This window comes from Rutilus rutilus (assembly GCF_951802725.1).
Source record: "Rutilus rutilus genome assembly, chromosome: 6".
In the NCBI taxonomy this organism is placed as follows: Eukaryota; Metazoa; Chordata; class Actinopteri; order Cypriniformes; family Leuciscidae; genus Rutilus; species Rutilus rutilus.
In genome coordinates this window covers 3,153,649-3,177,757 of record NC_140214.1, presented here as the reverse complement: position 1 = coordinate 3,177,757, position 24,109 = coordinate 3,153,649, and the positions used below count along the sequence as shown (strand labels likewise).

General features: G+C 38.2%; 3 protein-coding genes and 1 long non-coding RNA gene across 4 annotated transcripts in view; 2 read left to right on the top strand and 2 right to left on the bottom strand.

Annotated features, from left to right (window-relative positions):
- The window catches only part of LOC311292270 (lipoprotein lipase), a 632,457-nt gene that overhangs the window by 228,806 nt on the left and 379,542 nt on the right, over positions 1-24,109 (top strand). The window lies entirely within an intron of this gene.
- calr3b (calreticulin 3b) lies at positions 443-8,952 on the bottom strand. Its single transcript, XM_084410847.1, has 9 exons — positions 8,668-8,952; positions 7,391-7,492; positions 7,088-7,291; positions 6,548-6,642; positions 4,806-5,015; positions 4,612-4,725; positions 4,362-4,505; positions 2,545-2,637; positions 443-1,803 (listed from the first exon to the last, which is right to left on the bottom strand). Exons 1-9 carry the CDS (start codon positions 8,762-8,764, stop codon positions 1,603-1,605), a joined length of 1,260 nt encoding a protein of 419 aa, XP_084266973.1. The 5' UTR covers positions 8,765-8,952; the 3' UTR covers positions 443-1,602.
- Positions 17,991-24,109, bottom strand: part of rx2 (retinal homeobox gene 2) — a gene marked incomplete at its 5' end in the record, with an annotated part of 9,778 nt that continues 3,659 nt past the window's right edge. Inside the window, 2 exons of the mRNA XM_084412743.1 lie at positions 17,991-19,304; positions 22,088-22,341. Coding sequence (XP_084268869.1) covers positions 18,861-19,304; positions 22,088-22,341 — 698 coding nt within the window. The 3' untranslated portion in view covers positions 17,991-18,860. The remainder of the gene's footprint in view (positions 19,305-22,087; positions 22,342-24,109) is intronic.
- Positions 21,004-24,109, top strand: part of LOC311292907 — a 6,542-nt gene continuing 3,436 nt past the window's right edge. The window contains exons 1-2 of the long non-coding RNA XR_014627845.1: positions 21,004-21,153; positions 22,237-22,386. This is a non-coding gene — a long non-coding RNA (uncharacterized lncRNA). The remainder of the gene's footprint in view (positions 21,154-22,236; positions 22,387-24,109) is intronic.

Here is a 24,109-nt window from a genome sequence, read left to right as displayed (position 1 = left end):
AATCTATTACTGCTTATTTTACCAGCTTGTGTGCAGTTCAAATGATAAAAAAGGGGTTTGAATAATGTTTTGAGACATCTGTGAAACCGTCAGATTTCCTTCGCTTCAGTGAGATCTGCACAAATCATACAGTCTGTAAGCAGATATCAACCACATGTGCTGCTTCAAATCTTTTTAGTTGGTTTGAAACAGGAAAACTATCTCGTAAAGCTAAACAGGGATGTAGTTTGCGATTTTTAAGTGCAATTCATATTATGAACCACAAAAATGTCAGATAATCAACATTAGAACTGATGAAACCACAAAAAGGCTTATGGGAAATGTGTGTTTAGTGTAAGCATGGACTCTTCTTTCGGTGTGAATAATCATTCGTGAACTATATCAAAACGTTCTGTACTATGAAACCAAGATGTGCTCAAACTCTCAAAATATTACAACTGCATTTACAATAAAGTTATTTATTAAAACTTTGGCATTAATTACAACTCTCAACATGTAAAAAGGTGGTTTAATGTCACTAAACAGGATTTTCAGTACTAATCCAATCTGAACATCACAGTGTGTAGACAACTAGTTTACTCTAACGTGGCCTTGAAAATCGCTGCAAACATTACCACATCCCTTATTGAAGCTCCTTTATTTTCAAGTAACAAAAGATTTTATTTAAAAAAAAAAAGAAATAAAAGAGAGAGATTTACATCAGCTACAAACTGGACATCACAAAGGTTACTGCCGCTGAAAATCTGTAAGGTCATTTCTGTTGTAATAAATAGAGCTGGAAAATAAAAGGAATTTAACTGAATATCTTGTTTAGGAGATTAATAAACACCACAGCACATCATAACAGAAAAAAAAAAAAAAAAAAAAAAAAATTCAGTGCCAAAGGAACATTATGCCATTGTGAATTTCATTTGCACTACAGTACAAACATTCATTGGTCCTTATTCATGAAATACAAGCAAAAGAAATTTTCTGTGTAAATTGTTATGAACAATTTACACAAAAATGATTTTGTTCTGCTCATGTTTCAGAAACTAAGTCCATTTTTTTTGTAACCCAGCCTGTGATTTGATTCATCTCTTATTGATAATAGGGCAAAAATAATCAACATCCTCTTCTATTCCGTTTCATTGCACTTTGCGCTCATCACATTTTTGCAATGTGGAGAAACAACTGCGTAACATGTAATTATTCATGCAAACGTCATGAATTCAGTCCAATTTCCTTCAAACCAACCGAATTGAACCGCCACCAACACGGTCTCGTTAACTAATATTATTGGGCATCGATTTTGCAAACATGAAAAGGCACAATAAACTGATCATAGATCAGTACTTGAAGATGTTACACATATCTGACTCCTGGTACCATAGAAGAAAAGACAATTCGTTAAAAAAAAAAAAAAAAAAGTAAAAAAAAAAATAATTGGCTCATTATTGGTCAATGGTTGCAAATTAAATGTATGGGCTGAGAACTTCCAGACGCCCTTTTGACCCTGTATGACATCATCAGTTCCGTCTCTAAGAGTGTCATGTTTAGAATGAATGCACTGCAGTCGCTTCCCTGGAAACCGCGGAATGTGGACGATAAACGCTTCCTGCTTTACAGTTCATCTTTGTGAGGCGCATCCTCGCCTCCCTCCTCCTCCTCCTGAGGCTCCTCCGTCTCCTCGTCCTCCTCTTCCTCCTCCTCTCCTTCATCATCCTCGCCCTCATCCGCTTCTGAGCTCTGCTCCTTGTTCTTCTCCTCCTCTTCTTTGCGTTTCTTCTCATCCTGTTCCTCCTTCATTTTCTTCTCGGGACCCTGTGGCACGACAGACAATTAGTCAAAATTAATTTTTATTGCTTATTAAAGGAACATGGCGACTTTTTGGGACTTTATCTTATTCACCGTATCCCCCAGAGTTAGATAAGTCCTACCCTTCTTATCTCCGTGCGTGCCGTAACTCTGTCTGACGCACCCACCGCTAGCCTAGCTTAGCACAAAGACTGGAGGTAAATGGCTCCAGCTAGCATACTGCTCCCAATAAGTGACAAAATAACGCCAACATTTTCCTATTTACATGTTGTGATTTGTATAGTCACAGCGTGTACAAATAACAAGGTCACATGAGACACAGCCATCTATGGCAGTATGCTAGCTGGAGCCATTTACCTCCAGTCTTTGTGCTAAGCTAGGCTAGCGGTGGGTGCGTCAGACAGAGTTACGGCACGCACGGAGATGAGAAGGGTATGTATGGACTTATCTAACTCTGGGGGAGACGGTGAAGAAGCTAAAGTCCCAAAACGTCGGCGTGTTCCTTTAAGATATTCACTAGTTTAGCAACATGCTAAAATTGCGATACACTCAATCTGTTTGTATTTCAAATCAAATACCGATGAGGATAAAAGGTAGCCGCCAGACTATTTAGACAGTGATGCAGCTCACTAGGCTTGGAAGAGAGAATTAGTTTTTCTAAATCTTCATGCCTTCACTGACAGCCTTGTGTGCTATATGAGAATCCTGGGCCTTTATAGAGTGGTTGTGTGTATGCGCATCTTGTACCTTTGTAGCACCCCATGTTTCAGTTCCGAAATCCTCCGCTTCCTTCACATCATCGCCGATGAAGAAGTTGTCAAAAATAGTGCCGGACTTCACCTGGAGTGACAAACACAGAAACAAAACATGATTAACAAGTGCATTTGGACACATACAGTTCTTATTCCTCAATGAACCAACAGTAATAATATTGTAATATCTTGTTGTAATTGCTGCCTAACACACTTCACCGTTTCACTAATTACATGTGTGTGTGTTTTGTGAAAAGTGCTATACAAATAAACTTGAATTGAACTGAATTTGAGGGAGGGTGAACAGCGCCTCTTAGTGGTTCAATGCGCAAACACTGCGTTACAGCAATACTTCAACCAACAATGAATATTTTACTCACCCTCAAGCCATCCTAGGTGTATATGACTTTCTTCTTTCAGCCAAACACAATCAGAGTTATATTAAAAAATAACCGTGTATGTGTGTATAGCTATACTGGAAGCCAGTGATGTCAGTGAAGTTATAAATATGGATATTTTTCTTACAAAATACGCATGGCTTCGCTTCAGAAGGCCTTTATTAACCCACTGGAGCCGTATGGATTACTTTTATGATGGATGGATGCGCTTTTTTGGAGCTTCCAACACTATTCAATGCCATTACAAAGTTGGGAAGATCCAGGATATATATATATATTTTTTTTTTAAATATAACCCAGATTGTGTTTGGCTGAAAGAAGAAAGTCATGTGCATATCGGATGGCGAGTAAATTATGGGATAATGTACATTTTTTGGGTGAAATATTCCTTTAAGTGTGATGAAGAACTTCACAAACACATTTACACACTTTCTATTGTCTTTCGTTTTTAAAGTTTTTGTAAATTTTGTTGTGGTTTTGTCATTTTATTATAATTCATTTGTTTATATTTCGAATGTAGTTTTAGTCATTTTAGTACTTCAAGTTAAACTAAATAGAAATAAGAAATGTTTCCCCTGTATTTTGTTTCAGTTAATGATTATTTTACTTCAAGTAACAAAAATGTGTATGGGTTTTGTGAACTATTTTAACTCTACTATTTAGTAATTCCTCTGAAATGGCTCAAATGTGTGAGAGGAACCATAATTTAGTGATAGTAGCAAAATAAGCTATAAAATGTTGAATTCAAGATTTAAAATTCAGTGATAATCTAGTTAAATACTAGTTTTTCTAGTTAAAAAGCAGTAAATATATAATAAAAATAAACACAATCAACACAATTTGCCTTTTTTTTTTTAAATCCCTGTGAATATATAGTGAATATTCAGTAAATCACGTATGAAGTGAATGCATGTATTCCTTATTGTACACCTTTCTGAAGTTTTATTTTAGGTTTTGATGTCCTTAAGAATATATATTTGCGGTATAAGTACCAAAAACCATCTCAATATATTTTTACAGCTCCTTTCTCAGGAGCTCTGCCAAGAACCTGTCTACTTAATATTCACGAGCCTCTCTTCTGATTGGCCTGTTGTTTTCTGAGTGACCCATCATTGGTGGGGGTGGAGACTGAAGGCGGTGACTGAGTAGTTCTGACATCACACTTACACAGAAGTCACAACGGCTCTACTTTATGCAGGCTGTGTGCGTTTGTCTGTGGATCGACTGTTTTGAAACTTATATGGTAGTTTCACTTTCACTTTTGACAATATGGGACCTTTAAAACAGTATTTTTAAAGGGTCATGAATTGCATTTTTCTAAAATGTTATAATGAGGTGCACTTGTAATGTTAATGGGATACAGCAAAAGCTTTCATGATGGCTATTTTATGGAAACACCAAGGCACTGTCTAACCTGCCAGAGATCCAGCCCGAGGACTCCAACGTTGTCGAATTTGTAGATCTGGGAATCAGGAGTGTATTCAGGGTTGTCGATTTCAGGATGCACCCAGACGCCCTTGTAGTTAGGGTTGTCGATCTGTTTGGGTTTCCACTCACCCTGCACCGTAACAAAATGATAAAGTAAGACCAGAAGCCTAAAACACTGAGGAGGAAGTAGCAACAGTTCACAGAGCAGAAATGTCTAGAAGGAAAATCTGAAGAACCTTGTACTCTGGGTTTGGGATTACGGCAGGTTCCCACTCTCCATCCATATCCTCATCCCAGTCCTCTGGCTTCTTGGCATCAGGATCAGGAATATTCTCAGGCTTATCCCAGTCCTGACAACATCAGACAGCAGAGTTCATGAAAACTGACCAGGCTATGTGTCATCATTGGTGATGTGAGTCAGGATTCAAACCTCAGGTTTGGTGTCGGTCTCGTCGTCGATCTTGGCACGGTCGTCCCAGTCCTCGGGTTTCTTGGCTTCAGGGTCCTTGATCGTCTTCGGGGGTAGAAAGTCCCAGTCCTCCTCCAGAGAGCCGGACTCCACCTTCTCATTGTCGATCTTCACCACGTACGTCTGATCCGAATTCAGGATCAGTGTGTACAAGTGAGACAATTCATCATCCTGGAGAGAAAGATAGAGTTAATTTAGTCAGATTTTACAGATACTCTCAATCATCCCAGCATGCATTTATTACTATTCTGTAAATATTCTCACAGATGGTGTGAATTTCCTTTTTATTTAAAGCAGCTTCACATTAATAAACAGGAAACAACAGTGTTAATGTTATAAAAATGATCAAACGAATACTTTAGTGATAGTAGCAAAACAGACTATAAAATGTTGAATTCAAGATTTAAAATTCAGCGATAATCTAGTTAAATACTAGTTTTTCTAATTAAAAAGTAGTAAATATATAATTAAAATAAAATAAAAAAAACATTACGATCAATACAATACTCAGAATTTGCCTTTTAAAACATCCCTGTGAATATATAGTGAATATTCAGTAAATCACGTATGAAGTGAACGCATGTATTCCTTATTGTACGCCTTTCTGAAGTTTTATTTTAGGTTTTGATGTCCTTAAGAATATATATTTGCGGTATAAGTACCAAAATCCATCTCAATATATTTTTACAGCTCCTTTCTCAGGAGCTCTGCCAAGACCCTGTCTACTTAATATTCATGAGCCTCTCTTCTGATTGGCCTGTTGTTTTCAGCTTCGCATTAATAAACAGGAAACAACAGTGTTAATGTTATTAAATTCATCAAATGTGAAACAAGCTCAAATACAAATAGCTCTACAGAAGATAATAGTGTCATTATTCAGCTTAATTTAGTTCTCATCTGATAATGTCAGATAAGCGTGGGCAATCTTGCCAAAATTTCATATCACGATCTTATAACAAACAATCACGATCCACGACCTGAATCGTGATCTTCCCAATTTTGAGACGTACTATCAAGAATATCCAGACTGGAACAAGCCAATGGACTTTAAACCCCTGAATTAAACTTTAAAACACTGCATAGTCTTCACTTTATGAATTAAATATGCATTGATTCTTCTTATTAAAACTACTAGTTATTCAGTCAAGAGCAGTGAGTGATTTTGTCTTCGTCTTTTGTTTAACATTAATGACACAGACAGCAGCTTTAGGCTTTACGACCGAATGCATGGATCTAATATAATTACACGCATCAGATTTCTTTCATTTAACACACACCTGACTGACTTTATGTGAATACTCGTCAAGGACAGACATTTTGACATATTTCTGTGTATATTTGAGCATTTAGACGATAGGAATGATCTTGATTATCACGTTTTCATAAATCATTGGAAGCCAAAATCGATTAATTTGATTTAATAATCTATAATTTGATTAAATCGCACAGCCCTCCTGCTGTAAAATAGTTTTTCAAAAGCCATCCAGTAGGCAGTCATAGCTGTATTTTAACATTATTAACGAGGACATAAAAGATCACGATCTCTAGTACAATTCGCTTGTGGACGTCTTCGAGATTGATCATGACATAAAATCGGCAGATCGCCCACCCCTAGTGTGTCAGTGCATTAAACAGATATCGATACTGAATAGTAATTGTCTTTCAAACCCATGACTATTCTGGATTTAACATCACTAACTCACCTTGCATTTGATCTCTTTCTTGATGAGGTGGTTCTTGCCTTTGTAGTTGAAGATGACGTGAACCTTCTTGGTGCTGTAGCCGCAGATATCAGGCCCTGTTGACAAGAAAATATAATTACCAAACCAAAGACTATATATTTTCACAGACACATCCCAGTAAGCGATATCCGTCATTTCATCGGCTAGGTTAACTTTAGACCAGATATAGTACGGCTATGAGTAACACTTCAAGCCAAAATAACCATGTCGCTTTTGCCAAAATAACTTGCGAGATGTGTGATATCCCATCATGTCAGCAAAGTAAACCATGATTACAAGGTGTTTGGTTTCATTTCTTCACTCATTTCATTTCTTTATCTAATTGATGACACGTCTATTCTCGGGCGATGGTTTACACATCTATTACATTTTCACTGACAGCCCAAATTTGGCCTTGTTTTAGCCTAGACGTCAGGGCTGTGTTTGGACGACTATTAGACGTCTTTTAAATGCAAAATTGCTTGCTGGGATCCATTTACATAGGCGTTAACTTGGACGTACCGAACATGACGTAATACTGAGAGTCTCCGTGCATGTCAGCCTGGTTGAGATCGGCTGGGAAGACTTTGACGTATCCACCTCCGCAGTCGATCTTCTGCTCGTGTTTGACGGTAAACTGGATCACCAGAGATTTGTCCTCATTGCTGAAGGCATCGAAGCGGGCTGAGGTGGCGTAGAAACGGGCATCCTGACTGGTCTGCAGCCCTGTTGGTGGACGCAGAGAAGCAAATCATCAGCATTCGTTTCTTTGCTGAACCAAACTAGTCGTTTTTAGGGATGAGCGAATCATATGCAAGCACTTACCCTGGTCTTTCTCAGCATCTCCGTAGAAGTTTCCAGCGGTCAGTTTAAACTGCCCGTAGTCAGACTTGTGCTCTGAGTTCACCCATCGACTCTTCCAGGCATCTGAGAATTCAGAGAATAAAAGTTAGAAGCACAATAAAAACACACATACACACACCAACTGTGACCAAGAATGAGTTTGATTTCCATTCAAACAACATTTACATCTCATCCTCAACTAACTTACCAACCCAAATTGTACAAGAAGGCATTTTTTCTAGCTCTTTATCTATGAACTCGAAGAGGAAATGAGAGGAATTTATGCGGGTGGCACATTCCACATGCATTTAATGAATATATAAGGAAGTTTGTGGAATAATAAAGTTGGCAAGAAACTTCCTGTTCTTGCAAACTCCTTAGATAGACACAAACAGTTTGCACGTACAAATGCAAGTTTTGCTTTTATTTTGCATTGGCAATGCCTAATATACTGGCATAAAATTTGTTTAAAAGGAACTTTTAAATACCAAGTTATCTTGTGAAATAACACAATTAGACAAGGCCTTGGATGATGACAACCTAGTAAATGCAATGTACATCATTTGATATTTTCTATTCCTGTCCAGCTGCATGGGCCGAATGGGTGTGGCCTTCTCATTCAAGAGAGCTTTTTATTGGACAAACATTTGGACACGCCCCTGGGTGCAAGATGAGTCATCAGAACCTTTGGTCTGTTTTCCCAGAAAAAATTGCAAAAATGTGTATATATGCTAACTGTTAATTTTGTCAACTTTAAGGAGTACAATCAAATGAAATACAAGCAACCTACAGTATATGATAACTACAGTTTCATTTTAATATATAAACTATATATTTTAAACCGAAAAATCTATTTTATTTTCTTAAAAGTAAATGAACAACCCATCTACTATAATGCACTTCTTCAGTACTACAACATACATTGTGAGAAAGAAAGAAAGAAAGAAAGAAAGAAAGAAAGAAAGAAAGAAAGAAAGAAAGAAAGAAAGAAAGAAAGAAAGAAAGAAAGAAAGAAAGAAAGAAAGAAAGAAAGAAAGAAAGAAAGAAAGAAAGAATACTTTTTAATGGTTTCATTTTCGCTCTGGCAAACTATGCATAAACCAATTCTGCTAATAAGTAATAAGATTCACTTTTCTAGCAAAACAAAAGTATAATTAAACATCGCATTCTATTAATTTTTCATTCAACAACACATTTTAATGTCACTCATTAATGTTGTGACCTACAAATCAACCATGACACGTTAATGATTCACTTACCCCCATCCAGAAACTGCTCTTTAAAGTACACCTCTGCATTGGCCGCCAATACCAATAATGCAGCAGAAACAAACTGGAATAAAGTAATTATTTGCATTTTTGATAATTTGTGGAATTAAGCCCGCACGGAACTCCCTCTCTCCCTCTCGTGCTCGCGCTCTGCTGCTCTCGGGGTTTATCCGTGCCTCGGGAGAAGCGCGTGGCTGCACAGATGTCTGTCGCTCATTGGTCCACAGCGAACGCTCTGGACCAATCACAAGAGACCACGAAGTGCTTGTCTCGCCTTCACACCGGATATTGAATCCGCCTCTTGTGCTGTTCTCCGATCAGCTGTTACTGTTCCACACTGACGTGCGGTCTCGTCGTATGATTGGACAGTACTGACTCAGGATCAGTTTCTATGACAACACGTCTGTGTGGAAATCTCACTCAACCGGCCAAGACGAGTACGCGGAAAACGGTGCCTAAACAAACACTGCGATATGTTTTCCTCTAAATACAGCCTTCTCTTCTCATCATTATCTGTAGACTTTGATATGATGAAACTGTAAAAGACAAATACACCGCGTATTGTGTTTTAAGCCCTTCAGAAACGTGTGCTGTATCTACAATGACAAAGCCAAACAATTACTTCAAAACAGTGTGAAAACCCCCCAAATATTTTTAAAATATTACATTTTTAGATAAATTAGGTCAACCCAAGACATTTCTAAAACGTAATAGGTTTGTATGAAACATTAGAAGCCTTTAAATAGGCCTGAAGAAGATACTATACACTCCATATGTTTGTCAGGGTTAATTTGCCATCTGTGTTTGATATTATCAAAGTTTCAAGGCCTCAATCCAAATAGGATCAGGATCATGTGGATCACAAAGCTACAAATCTAGATTGTATGTCTACAATGAATGTTAACTGAATCTTCATATCAGGATATTGGGAGGTTTAACTGAATTATCCAGTCATTCCTTCAGCAATAGTTGTTGCAGGACTGATTAAATAAACTCTTCATGAATAGATTTTATTAGGAATATACGAGGAAGTGTAAGTGGCGTTGCATATTAATGCTGATTAGTGCATTTACACACGTTCATGTAATAATGCAAATTAATAATAGTAGTTTATGGCACATTTAAGCCCCAGGCCATATTTACTTTCATTGTATGCAAAAGAACAGTGTGGACATTCTGCTAAACACCTCTGTTTGTGTTCCACAGACACAGGAATCCATATGTGATTTTGAGCGACATGAGGGTAAGTAAATTATTTTCAGTTTTCATACTTTACATACATTACTTAATAAACTTGCTTGTGGCAGCATCAGTCTCACATTTCTCTGAAAAAATCTATGCAAATTGTCACAAAATTATCTTGCATAGCAGCACAAGAGGTTGTGGGCATTATTAGCCCATTAAGCATACACACACACTGCAGAATTGTCTAAATACTAATTGTATTGCTGTGGAGGGATAATTACCGCAGTGCACTTTCATCTGACAAACTTCACATTTTCCTTACAAAGGCACTTTATCCTAGTAAGCACCATATTATCAGGCACTTTCAGTTGCAGAATAAATTAATCATGACAAATACACCTGCCAATACTTGTTATAAGTACTTTATTTAAAGAAAGAAAATTATATGCTTTGGTAATTGATTGGTAGTTGAAACTTCAATGTTGCTGTAACAAAAATAAGAAATGTACAATATGCGAATAATACAGCATGCATATACAGTAAAAAATATACAATATACAGTACATTGCTCTCTCTCTTTCTCTCTCTCTCTCTCTCTCTCTCTATATATATATATATGGACAGTACCGGTCAAAAGTTTGGAAACATTACTGTTTTTAATGTTTTCGAAAGAAGTCTCTTAATGCCCATTAAGCCTGCATTTATTTTACTAACAATACAGAAAAAAAAAAGAAAAAAAATGTAATATTGTGAAATAGTATTACAATTTAAAATAATGGTTTTGTATTTGAATATACTTTAAAATATAATTTATTCCTGTGATCAAAGCTGAATTTTCAGCATCATTACTCCAGTCTTTAGTGCCACTTGATCCTTCAGAAATCATTCTAATATGATGATTTATTATCAATGTTGGAAACAGTTGTGCTGCTTAATATTTTTTAATAACCAGTAAAACCTTTTTTCAGGATTCTTTCATGGATAAAAAGTTTAAAAAGCATAGCATTTATTCAAAATAGAAATATTTTGTAACAATTTACACTACCGTTCAAAAGTTTGAGGTCAGTAATTGTCTTTTTCTTACTTTCTTTGAAATAAATTAATACATTTATTCAGCAAGGATGTGTTAAATTAATAAAGAGTGATAGGAAAGATTTATACTGTTAGAAAAGATTTCTATTTTGAATCTCTTTAACTTTTTCATTGTGCATTAACTAATGTTAACAAATACAACCTTCGATTTTTATAATGTATCAGTAAATGTTGAAATTAATATTAACTAAGATTAAGAAATACTTTACAGTAAGGTTCATTAGTTAACATTAGTTAACTACATCAGTTAGCATGAACTAATAATGAACAGCACTTAGCCTATACAGCATTTATAAATCTTTAATGTTAATTTCAACATTTACTAATACTTAATTAAAATCTTGTTAACATTAGTTAATGCACTGTGAACAAACATGAACAAACAATGATGTATTTTTATTAACTAACGTTAACAAAGATGAACAAATACGGTAACAAATGTATTGCTCATGGTTAATACATTAACAACTGTTAACTAATGAACCTTATTGTAAAGTGCTACCATATTTTCTATCATTATATATCCTGTTTCACTCTGAAATATATCACATTAGAGAAGTAAAATTGCAAATGCCGTTAGAGTTCGTTTATGTTGACATACTGGAAATGCATGGATCAAGAGCAGGGATGGGCAACTTCGGTCCTGGAGGGCCACTGTCCTACAGAGTTTAGCTTCAACCCTAATCAAACACACCTGAACAAGCTAATCAAGGTCCTCAGGATCACTAGAAAATTACAGGCAGGTGATTTTTTCAGGGTTGGAGCTAAACTTGGACCGAAGTTGCCCATCCCTGATCTAGAGCGATTGAGAATTTGTTGATGAAGTTCAATTGACCACCTGTAGATGGCGCTGTGACTCTATGGTCAACTTCCTGGATAATGACAAGAAAAACTAAAGCATGACTACCGGTAATAATACTGATGACAACAGGTATTCATATGGAGCTGTCCGATCTTGCTTAATCCAAAATACAGTGATGATATGTGAGTATATGGAATATTACTGTACAACTTTTTTTTTTCTTCTTTTTTTTTAATGAGACTATGTTGCATGTTTAATTCAGTGAGTCTAGTTAATATTTTAGGAATAAATACAGTTGTTTTGCTTTTTTAATCTAATCATGATTTTAGGAGGACTATTTTAGATAGTCCACTTTAGACTTTGTAACTTTGCAACTACATGTTAAAGTCCCCATGTGGTGAAAATCAAGCTTTTTAATGTTGTTTATATTTCTATGTGGTGTTCTTAATGTGCTTTAAGACAAACCATGTGCAAATTAGTAAGTCGACACCATTGCTGAGTATTTTCTCCTCAAAACTGCAGTGAGCCAAAGACAGTCTCAAAAACACAGTTTGAAATCGCTGGTGTTTCTGACGTCACCAACTACCTTGTAACCAATCAGATCAACGTGTGATCGTCAACGAGTGGATCTCTGAGTGAGTGGAGGCGGGGCTCATTTGCATATTCATAGAACCACTAAATGAGGCAAGTTTGTCGAGTTACATTCAAGATATTTTAAGCCATGAAGAAAAAATATTCAAGGAAAAAACGTTTATATATGTCATTTTGGTGATTAAAGATGAGTTTTAAGGGATACAGTTATTGAGGGACTTTAACTTATTCTACTAACCCTAACTGTCTACAACCGGTAATACTCTAATGAAATTAGTAGACATGTAGTTACAAAAGTTGCTTATAGTTAATATCAAAAGTGGACTTTCGATATAAAGTGTAACCAAAAATTGCATTTAATGTTGCTTCCTGTTCATCCGTCACACTGGAAATGGAAGGTCAAGTTGACTCCAGTATTTATTTCACTCAGTGTTCTTTACTAATATCCGGGCATTCCATGCATACAGAAATTTGCATACTATAATGCATGATTACATGACAAAAATAGTATTGCAACATGCGATTCCAAACGTACCACATGTCCTTACAAGCCGCAAAAAAGGGAAAACAACAGTCAAGCACGTTCTCGCTCCCCTCCTGTCGCCTTGCCAAACCGTCTCATTACGGCATTCGAAGAGGACATAGAAAAGCTGTAGAAATCAAACCCAATTAATTCCGCTTGCTTCCCTTATTATTTGCACCATAGAACATGTTCCTCTAATCAGAGAGTTAACTACATCCCAAGTTCCAGATCCCTGCACAGCGTGAGGACCGAAAAACGCACACAATCAATTCATTATTATCAGACCCTCCTCGCCCGAGCGAGGAAAATACAGCGCAAGCGAATGAGTTTAGCAGTGGATCACACGGTCAGTGTTGCAGTTGTTGGTGCACTGAGGAGGACGAGCTCTTCTAAGCTCTATACCTGAGGTAGACATGTGTGTCTTTTCACAATAGCCAATATTTAGAGAGTAGTGTGGCGGATAAACACTGCTAAAGTTATTTTCCTACTCTGTATTTTTGTCTTGTTTTTCCCGTTACAAATATCTTAACATTTCTAAATTAAGATATAATCTAACATCATAGCGGCGAGTTTTGCACGGATGATCACCACATGTCAAAATGTCTAGTTCAGTTCATTTTAGCATTTTTACCCATTCTGGAGACGCAGATCAGATAAATAAATTGTTTCATTTTAGTCACCTGTCGCTTGTTGTTAACTAATGCTCAATTCCCTTCAATTAAACCAGCCAGCATCCATGTAGAAATCCCTGAACTGACAACATTGTCAAAATGAGCACCGGTCGGCCTCGTGACCTCTGACCCTTACTTCACATTTGTCTGCCGACACTTGTCACAGGTCATGTCATGTAATGGGATGTCTTGACAGTCGATTAAACCATGTCACAACATCACATCACTCATAGTTTATTTGCTAATGAAGATTCATATATTTAGAGGTTCAAGTGTGTAGCGCTGATTGTAATTGTTAGAATTTCAAGGGATCAGCATTCTCCCCTAAAAGTGCAGGCAGACCGAACCGTAAGTCGTAGAGACTTGAAACTTTGAGGGATGGTAGTACTCACACCGTCTACAACGCCACCAAATCTCGCCCCAATCGGCCTGATGGTGGCGCTACAGCGATCAAAAGTACTTAATGGCTCATAACTCTTCAACCATTCATTTCCGACTGAAGTCTCTTATATTATTGGAATTTGGGGTATTATTGAAAAATTTTGAGTGATTTTTAGGTTTTAGTCCTAGTCCTTGTGAACTAGTCTTAGGTTTTTCGCCTGATCTGAACTAAACCAGTGCAGAAAGATTCTCAGGAGTCTGATTGTCAATAATGATTAAAAAAAGACGCTAAAACTTTTTGAAGTGGGCGTGGCCACTTTTACCAAAATGGCTTTTCCTCTTGAACAGAATGAGATGATTTCACCAAACTCGGTACACTTATGATCTGTGGTTGCGTGAAAAAGAACACAGCGACTGGCCACTTGGTGGCGCTATAAAACGTAAAAAAAACACGAAAATGACTATAGGTACACAACAGTCAGTCCGATTGACTTGAAAACTGGCACTGTCTTTGTCACTGGTGCCACGATTGTCTACGAGGACACTCCCGTATCTCAAAAAACAGGGCCGCCATCGGCCAGTGATTTTCGAGCAACTGTAAGACAAGGTTATCGCAGGCCAATTCATCTATTTGGAAGGGTTATTTTATTATGAGTTGTTGTAGCACTGTGTTACAATGGAAGGGGACGAGCCTTATTCATCCACACAGTCACATAGAGCCAAAGCACAACGAAAAAATGTTCTTCCACAAAATGCATGCAGTTTTGTTTTTTAACCGCTAGAGGGACAAAAGATACATTGGGCCCTATCTTGCACCCAGCGCAATTGACTTTGTACACCGACGCATGTATCATTCCTATTTTTCACCCGACGCACAGCGGACTTTTCCCTCCACAGACGCACGTCGGTAAATTAGGGAATGAACTTGTGCTCCCGGGGGCGGTTCAGCGAAAAGAGGAGGCGTGTTTCGGCGCAAACGTTCCCTGGTGCTATTTTGCAGTTTCAGAAAACAATTCCGCCACAGACCAGGAAAAACCTCGTCTAAAGTCAGTGGCGCGTTATTCAGATGCTATTTTAAGGGCGCATGCTTGGCCATAATGTAGCGTGTGCACAACGCCATACACTTTGCTTCTCTCATCTACACACAGACGCAGCAGTTCACATTTTTGCAAACCATACATAATTACAAGGAAAAATATTCCACACGAGGGAAATCATTGTTGTGTCCATGAAGATGTGAAAAAATAGGCATAAATCTAGCTTACACATTTACCCAAATAATTATACGCCTGTTTAACCGAAGCTAATTTGGATGTGTTTCTCCATCCCAATGTCACTTCTCTGTGTTTTACGGCCCTGACGAGAACGTCGGTCTCCTCGGCTGTGAACCGCTCCTGGCAAATCCGCCGTTATAATAGCAACCCGCCATGGAACAAGCACGCCTGCTCTTAAAGGGAATGTGAGATGACGCTCTGATTGGTTTATTTCACGTTACGCCCAAACCACACCTATGAGTAATGAAGCTACTTTAGACCAACACATTTTAGATTTGTCCGAGATCCGCCCACAAAGTTACTTGCGTTTCGCGTTTGATACTTGCGTTTCAGATCGTTAAAATAGGGCCCATTGTGTATCTCAAGCTATTTTGCTTCTCTAGTATGTTTAATATAATTGTAAATAAACAAGTCAAAATACTGGAAGATTATTTATTTATTATTTATTGTTAAATGTACTGACAAATCTACTGGGAATTATGTAGCGATTCCCATACTTGCATTTTACTGTTATTCTGTCCTGCAAACTAGGATGCTTGAGCGGAACTAGATTACAAGAAGATCTCAGTACATTTGAGATTAGAAAATGTATGTATACTAAATGGCATTAATGTTTCAAACTCTGTCATGTTGTGTCATTTGATTTAAGAGGACTGTATGTTTTGTGTCAGTGAAGCATGGAAACCAGCAGCGGGACGTGGGGCAATTAGGAGCGTGCACACACACACACACACACACACACACACACCCCTCTGTCCCCTGTGGAGGCCTGATGGACGGCCGGCTCATCTTCTTAACAGGCTGGCCTGGTGCCGTTAACCTGCAAGGGCAAGCGAGGACAGGTCACTACACCCGCAACCTAGTCAGGGCCACTGAACACACTCACTAATGAGGGGAAAAACGCTTTCAATCACTAGTTGAGCTACAATGACTTGTATATGTGTGATATTTAAGGCCACAGACAACAACTACACTGTAAATGTGTATAAAAATGATCAAATAATCAATCAAATGTCCAGAAATTATGTCAATAATATGATTTATTATATGAGCATTGCATTATATTTAAAAAAAAAAATGTATGCTCGATGGAAACACACATTAAGATCTACATTTAATTATATTTAAATTAAGTTTTGAGTGAGCTTTCTGTTTTATGAATTATAAAAGTTAACCAGTCATGCATTTTTATCATTCATCTTTATTCCAATTGTTAGTGCAAAAAAAAAAAAGTATCTCCAAACAAAAAAAAACCAAAAAAATCTAAAGACATATTCAATCACAACCCGGCAAAAACAAACATAACGACAGTTAATATGCATGTCATACAATGATAAAGCTGCAACAATTGTGGCAGAATCTAAGTGTACACATCTTTAAAGAAAAGACTATCTTCTTTGGCTTCATCGTAGTTCACAGAAATCCATAAACCGTGCTTTTATAAGAACTCTATTTTATTAACGACTCTTCTTCAATGCACACCTATATAATAAACAATATGTCACACATACTGTAGAATGAATTTATTTTGCATCAAGCTTTTGTTTTGCACCATTTGCAACCATTTTAGTTCACACAGTGCATAAAAATGGATCATGATATGTATTTTTTTTTCGCTTTGCATAGTTACAGTGTCCACAGAGTATTAAAATGATCACGATGCCTCAACTTGCTTCTACTCAGTGACTGTATATCATAAACTTCTAGGAGAAGTGGAAAAGAAATCTAATAAGACACAGCTTGTTTCTCAAAGTTGTTTGATCGATTCACTGGACATCGTTTGCACATTTAAATGACGTGCATGCAGTTCTGACACCTGTCTGGGACGCCCATTAGTTCAGAGCAGAGGGGCAATCGATAATCTCAAACAATGAAGAGTCCCGGTGGGGAGCCGCTCTTTCCGCGTCCTCACACACACCTGCTACGACAGCAACACAATCCGCTAATGACCGCACAAAGTTTCTGTACGTGTCAAACTGTAAAGTGGTCTTTTCCCCCTTCACTAACACTTATAAATGTGGGAATGTCAGTCAATTGTCTACACTTTTCAGTGGCTTTTAATCAACTGGTGTTTTAGTCACTTTAGTCACTTGCCAATTGCTTTGATTTTTACTGGTTTGACTTCTGGACCAAATTAAAATTGGGTGTGTGTTTTGGAGTAAGCTTTGATTTAAATAATGGAGATATTTTCAATGTCATAAAACTAACATAGAATTATGCAAAATAAACTTTTGAATAAAATTTCTGGGATGATTCTGACGACTGTCAAGTACCCAGGCTGGTCATATTTCAACCCAAAAACAAAAGGGAAAAAAAATTAAATTACAAATTATTAGAAATGATTTAGAAAGCTAATGTGAAAAAGAATTATTTAAATATATTTTATTTAAATTATTTAATATTAATAATACTATTAATATTTAATTGCATTTAAAATCAATTAATATTGTAGTACTTATGATACTGAAGTTAATTTATGCTTATTTAATATGTATAATATCCTGTATATAGTAATAATGAGTAATGAATAAATACAGTAATAATGAGATTTTACAGTAATGAGAATATATATATATGTATATACAGAGAGAGAGAGAGAGAGAGAGAGAGCGTACATACAGTATATATAATTTAAATTAAATACAGAAATAATGAGGTTTTAATTACAGTAATGAGAATTACAGTAATGAGAATCAGAATTACAGTAATGAGAATTTAGGGTGTAAATACATAATAAAATAGGCCTAAATTTTCTTCTTGCAAAATATAATTTCTTATAAGGTTCTCTTGTTTTTGGGATGAAATAAAGCCCAGACTTTCTTCATGAAATTCACCCTTTGGGACTTTTGACATTCATTGTTTGAAACAGACCCCACAGATACTCGTTAGATTATATGATCACATCGAATGGCAAAGAGGATTTGTGGCACTGCTGAACTAAATGCAAGTGATTTAGAGATGGTCTTCACACCATGGCTTGATAATGCAACTACTCATGTAACGTTTACAATTCAATAAAAGACATTCTGTTCCTAGGTTTGTTTATTCGACCGTAGTAATTAAGAGTCACTCCTTTTAAATCAAAATCAAGTGATTTCTTCTAAATCGATCCTCATGTCTAGATGGTAGAATATGAATTTAACCTCTGAACAGGCATTGAGGTATCAGTTGTCCTGAGCTGCACTGTCCTGTTAAATTAGCCAAACCTGGCTCAATGATAAGCAGAGAAGCTTGGCACAGACTGAAACCCAAAATCCTAAGGAGCTTGACATCTGCGCGTAAGAAGTAAGAAACGCCTTACTGTAGATTCTACAATCCCAAACTGTCCGTGCTTTATTGCCAGAATGATTTCAAATCCAACGTGCCGAGCAGGTTTGACCATCGGCGTAACTCCAGGTATGTTACGTCATGAAGATATCCTCAAAACGCTGAGGTCCTTAAAATCACATTTCGTTTTATTTTCCAGACAATTCAAAGACGATATGAAACGAGTTCACGCTTTTTGACGAATCTCCATGTTTCCTGGTCGCTTCAATGCATTTGGGTGAACCCTAATCCTAATGATCTGATGCTGGTCATTTCTAAAAAAGAAAAGAAAAGAAAATATGCATCCACATGTCCCAATGAGATCCCAATAAAATAATGTAATGTTCACCATTTTCCCATTACATGGTTTGCCAGGTTTTGTCCATGGACTGAATGTGCTCCTTGGCCTTCATCCTCAAAGCTGCAATGCTAGAGCTGCGGTCTACGTCATCCAACGGGTATTTATCATTAAATGCCGGGGAACACTGGTAAGGAGGAGGTGGCATTGGTTGCATTCCCTGCACCATTCCTGGAGAAGAGTTCAGAAAGCCTGGGTGGGCCGTATATGCGGGCTGGAGGCTTTGGCTTGGTCCCATGAAGCCCGGGATGCTGTGCATAGAAGTGGCACTGGAGAGCGGAGAGGACAACCAGGGGTCCAGCGGTAGAGAATTACTCATGGGACCCACGTTGGGAGCCATATTGGGTCGGTTGAAGGACAGCATTGGAGAGTCGTGGAGCTTCATGCTTCCCGTGTCCATTTTTTCTTGCCGCCGCCATTTTGCACGCCGGTTCTGGAACCACACCTGTACAATGGGACAAAGTCAAGAATTATTTAGACATGAAACCCTGGCACAGAAACTTATTTTGACTCATCTGTCCACAGAAGACTATGGGGCCTATCATACACCCGGCGCAATGCAAGTTTTGCTAGTTTCAGCCTGACGCAGTTATCATTTTCACGTCCTGCGCCACGTTGTTTAAATAGCAAATGCATTTACGCCCATGGGCGTGCTGGTCTGAAAACCAGGTGTGTTCAGGTGCATTGTTGGCGCGTTGCTATTTTGGGGTCTCTGAAATAGACTAAGCCATTGACCAACTGAAACCTGGTCTAAAGTCAATGGCGCAGTATTTTTTTGTTATTTAAAGCGCGCCTTAGTAATGTGAGCCTATTGGCGGGTCCACAACGCATGTACACTCTGCTTATTACACACACAGGGACGCGCAGCAGCACACAAACATGCCAAATATGAAAGGAACACGCCGACTTTTTGGGACTTTATCTTATTCACCATATCCCCCAGAGGTAGATAAGTCCACACATACCCTTCTCATCTCCGTGCGTGCCGTAACTCTGTCTGACGCACCCACCGCTAGCCTAGCTTAGCACAAAGACTGGAGGTAAATGGCTCCAGCTAGCATACTGCTCCCAATAAGTGACAAAATAACGGCAACATTTTCTTATTTACATGTTGTGATTTGTATAGTATGAAGTGCTTCGCCTTCTGAGAATATAGTTCCCAGTATGTATACGGTTAGAAGATGGCTGTGTCTCATGTGACCTTGTTATTTGTACACGCTGTGACTATACAAATCACAACATGTTAATAGGAAAATGTTGGCGTTATTTTGTCACTTATTGGAAGCAGTATGCTAGCTGTAGCCATTTACCTCCAGGCTTTAATAGGGATTAGCAGTTAGTTTGGATATAACCACCGATATCTACGGTAGCGTTGATAGAGTACATCACATTTTGAAAGTAACTTGGTTACACCAGTAGGTGGCGACAAGTGACTGTTAAAAACGTATTTGTCATTGAATAATTCAAGAGATTTGTTCAAAAACGCTGATTCATCCAGTAATAAAACAAGTGAAGTATTTATGAGAGTCATTGAGTCAAACTGTTTTTTTTTTAAATAATTAATTCAAATTAAAGGTAGGCTAGCAATAGTGAGCTAGCTTTGAAAGCATAAGATCCCACCCTCCCTTCAGAGCGTCTCCAAAGCCACGCGTCCTTCAAAACACATGAACGCACACAGCCAGAGCAGAGTCTGCAAAGCGTCACGAGAGACGGCGTTAAACTACCTCATGTCTCAAAGCACATAACATTACAATAATAATGAACGTAAACAACATACAGAGCTCTTGTACCACCTGACTGCTGCAGATTAATTTCGCCGTTGATAGTGTTGATATAGAAACGCATAAATCCGAGTCTGAGGAAGTGAGCAGCTCTAGTAAAACGTCATGGGTTGACATCTCTTAATTACGGTTATGACATGGTGTAAACGCGTCATGAACTCGTTGTTTTGGTTCAGGAGGAAATCGAGCGCAGGGTTAAATCAGGCAGGCCACGTAGGCAAAGTACTGCTATCAGCTGTCAAATCGCTCCAACCAATAGCATTTCTCCTATTAGACCAGGAGGATATATATATACGTGGCATTACTGCTCGCAACCCTCCCCCTCTCACCACTATAAGTATCAAGCATATTACTGTGCACCTTCTGCCTGTCGTCTTCTTTTGTTTCAGATTACCAAGGCTTTTAAGTCCTATTGCTGTCATGATGGACACCATCGCTGAGAGACACTCATCCTCATAGCCATGCTACAGTATAGACGTCCCGGGATTTACTGCCACGTCTACATGTTAAAGGGTAACTCTCAACAAAATTGAACTTAGGCTCTTTTTGTTAATCTACCCGAGTCAAACTTTCGTGTAAAAGCATAATCAGAATGGAAACGCCACTTTTAAGATTGACCGTATTTTCGTTTTCGGTTAAATTGCCTTTTGAATGGGGCACTTCTATGATAGCATCAAAAATAGCTATTTTTAAAACACTAAGGCGGTTCGACACAACATGAAACTGTGCTGGAAGTCTCACCAGAGGCTCTACACATGAACTCCAGCATTGAGAACAGTGTTTGTGTACACAGAGTTTACTAAAAAGAAAGGTTTTGTACGGCTCACTTCATCAGTTAGTGTTTCCGGTGGCTGGAATTTTGTCAGTCAAAAGTAGTCGATCTCCGAATGCAACGTAATGAACTGACTCCATATGAGGAAACGTCACGAACTTGTAATTTCAATGAAAAGCATGATGACTTAGATAAAAAATTATCCGTGAATTTATATGGAAACAAGCTTTAGGAGCTTTCCATCTTTACTCTCCTCGTGTTATGTTTTCATAAATGAAGATGACTTGACTACATGTTTTAATATTTAAACATCTTCTATTATTGATTGATATCAGGATGTGAAGAGAGTTTAAACCAGTATAAAAAAGTGTTTATGAAACAAAGTGCTATTTAAAACACTTTTAAAGAGACTGCTGCAACTAACATTTGTCAATAACCTCTAGTAAATTACATGTTATTTTGTTTAGTTGTCTGTTGAGAAAGGTGGGGAGGATTCTCAGTTTATCCAGAATCGTGCAGCTCTACCATGTAATGCCCTATCATTGCAAATAAGTCCATTACAAATCACCCCAATGTCAAGGTTGTAATGAAATTACAATTACATTGATCACTACGCCTCTACAGAGTCTATCTAATACCATTAAGTGTCCCAGCTTGTATTGCCCAAAAGCTTACCTGAACTCGAACTTCTGGGAGGTTGACTTTCATGGCCAGCTCTTCTCGACTGTAGACATCCGGGTAGTGGGACTTCTCGAAGGCCCGTTCGAGCTCGTGCAACTGATAGGTCGTGAAGGTGGTTCTGTTGCGTCTGTGTTTCTTTTTAGGTTGATCCTCATCGGGAGCATCCGGGGAACGGCTGTCACTCTCCACATTGCTCCGTGGATCTCCCAGATCTGCATCACACTTCTCCGTGGAGAAAAGCCCAGTATCTACAGCGCAGGAACAGATAAAACGGACCGCTCTTTATTTCACAGGTAACCTTGTAAAGTCCATTAAAGAATTAATGTTGCTAATGGGTTTATAGGTCCCTCCTTCAGTGTGAGTCTGTGGTAGGGCTGTGCGATTGATTATAATTGATTTTTTTATTTTGATTTTGGCTTCCAACGACTATGAAAACAAGATTATCAAGGTAAAATGATTATTGTGCCGCTGCCACATTCGGTCCAACGCAACTTTCTATCATTCACAGCGGTTCGTTTTCGTTCCTCCCTAAAACCCAAACTTAACATCCAAATCAGCCAAATACGTGAGTGTTGTAAAACTGTGGGACGTGTTTGATCTTAAACAGTCGGAGCCGAACGCGGATACGCAAATGGGTTTCGACACGAGCCTAAGGCTACGTTTACACGTGGCCGTTTTCCAAAATAATATCGTGCACACCTGTCAGTTTTCAGAAAAGTGTTCGTTTACATGAACCCGCGTATATATGCCGTCAGGAACGTGCCAAACCTGTAGGTGGCAGTGTAACGAGAGGCTCAAGCCCACGTTAGCCAATCAGAATCCTGAAAATAGCAACAACAGCAACGAATCGCAAGGTCGCACTTTTGACCATAGACAGTAAAAGAAATGGACCCCATTGGATTCAACGGAGAAAAGTGAAGTCAATTAGAAGCTCTCACTTCCTGATGGCTGAGCGTACTGCGCAGACTCACACTGAGCTTGACGACGTAGATGTGACGTGAGCAACCCGTCTGTCTTCTAGAAGCTGTGCCGAGAGAAATCTGAGCTAGGAGCAGGAGAAACTTTTGCTAAGTATTCTGATTAATTATTTTGTAATTTTGCCTCCACGTCCCGCCGATTGCCCGCGAGCTTCTCCTCCTGTCTATATGGTAATCTCTCTACTGTGCGACAGAGAGTCGAGTGGTTATGACGCAATCGTTAGCCTATTTTTACAAAAACTGCTTCTACGGGGCCATAACGTAAGATACAAGGTAATGGAGCCTTTTATACATTTTCGTGTTTCTTTAGAAAGAAATAATGGACAAATGGAGTCTTTAAACGCCTCAGATGTAAAGTTATTCGCTGTCAAAGTGACGCCAAAATGAATGGGAGTCAATGGAATGCTAACAGCAGGTGATGGTCTGCTAATCAATGGCGGCGCCCGGGGAAGCTTCGGTTTCCGGCTGATGGATTACCCCCTTGATCGCAACGAATCGCAAGGTCGCACTTTTGACGCGGGTGCAAGTCCTGTCGCATACTGTGACGTCGGCTGCCCGAAACTCAGTTTTTCTCAGTTTACATGCAAACGTGCAAACGAAGTTTTCCAAAATCTCCAGTTTTTAGAAAGAATCGTTTTCAGAGGTGAATTCTCCGTTTGCGTGTAAACGAAGGGCACAAACAAAGGGAAATATCTCAGTTTTTCAAAATAGCCATGTATACGTGTAAACGGGGGCTAAAAACGTACACACAAAAATGTTAAAAAGCCTTTTTGGAGAGTATTCCCGTAAACACAGTGAGTTATGTCTTAAGTAAACATAGAAAATGCATGTGTAACAGTATATTGGATCCGTGCGTTCGCTCTTAAAGTGACAGCAGCCTAATAAACCTGTCATTAATGATAATCAAACAACAAAATGACAAAGCAAAATCACACCCTGAATAACTTAAGTAGCTTTAATAAGGATTAATCTATATTTAATGTGCACATTAAGACTATGCAGTGTTATTTTACATTTAATTATTATTTTTTGTTAGACA

Coding starts and splice junctions, on each gene's coding strand:
- calr3b (XM_084410847.1), bottom strand. CDS start 8,764: ATGCAAATAATTACTTTATTCCAGTTTGTTTCTGCTGCATTATTGGTA. Junction 7,493..8,667: donor AGAGCAGTTTCTGGATGGGG/GTAAGTGAATCA, acceptor CTGAATTCTCAG/ATGCCTGGAAGAGTCGATGG. Junction 2,638..4,361: donor TCGGGCTGGATCTCTGGCAG/GTTAGACAGTGC, acceptor TTGTCACTCCAG/GTGAAGTCCGGCACTATTTT.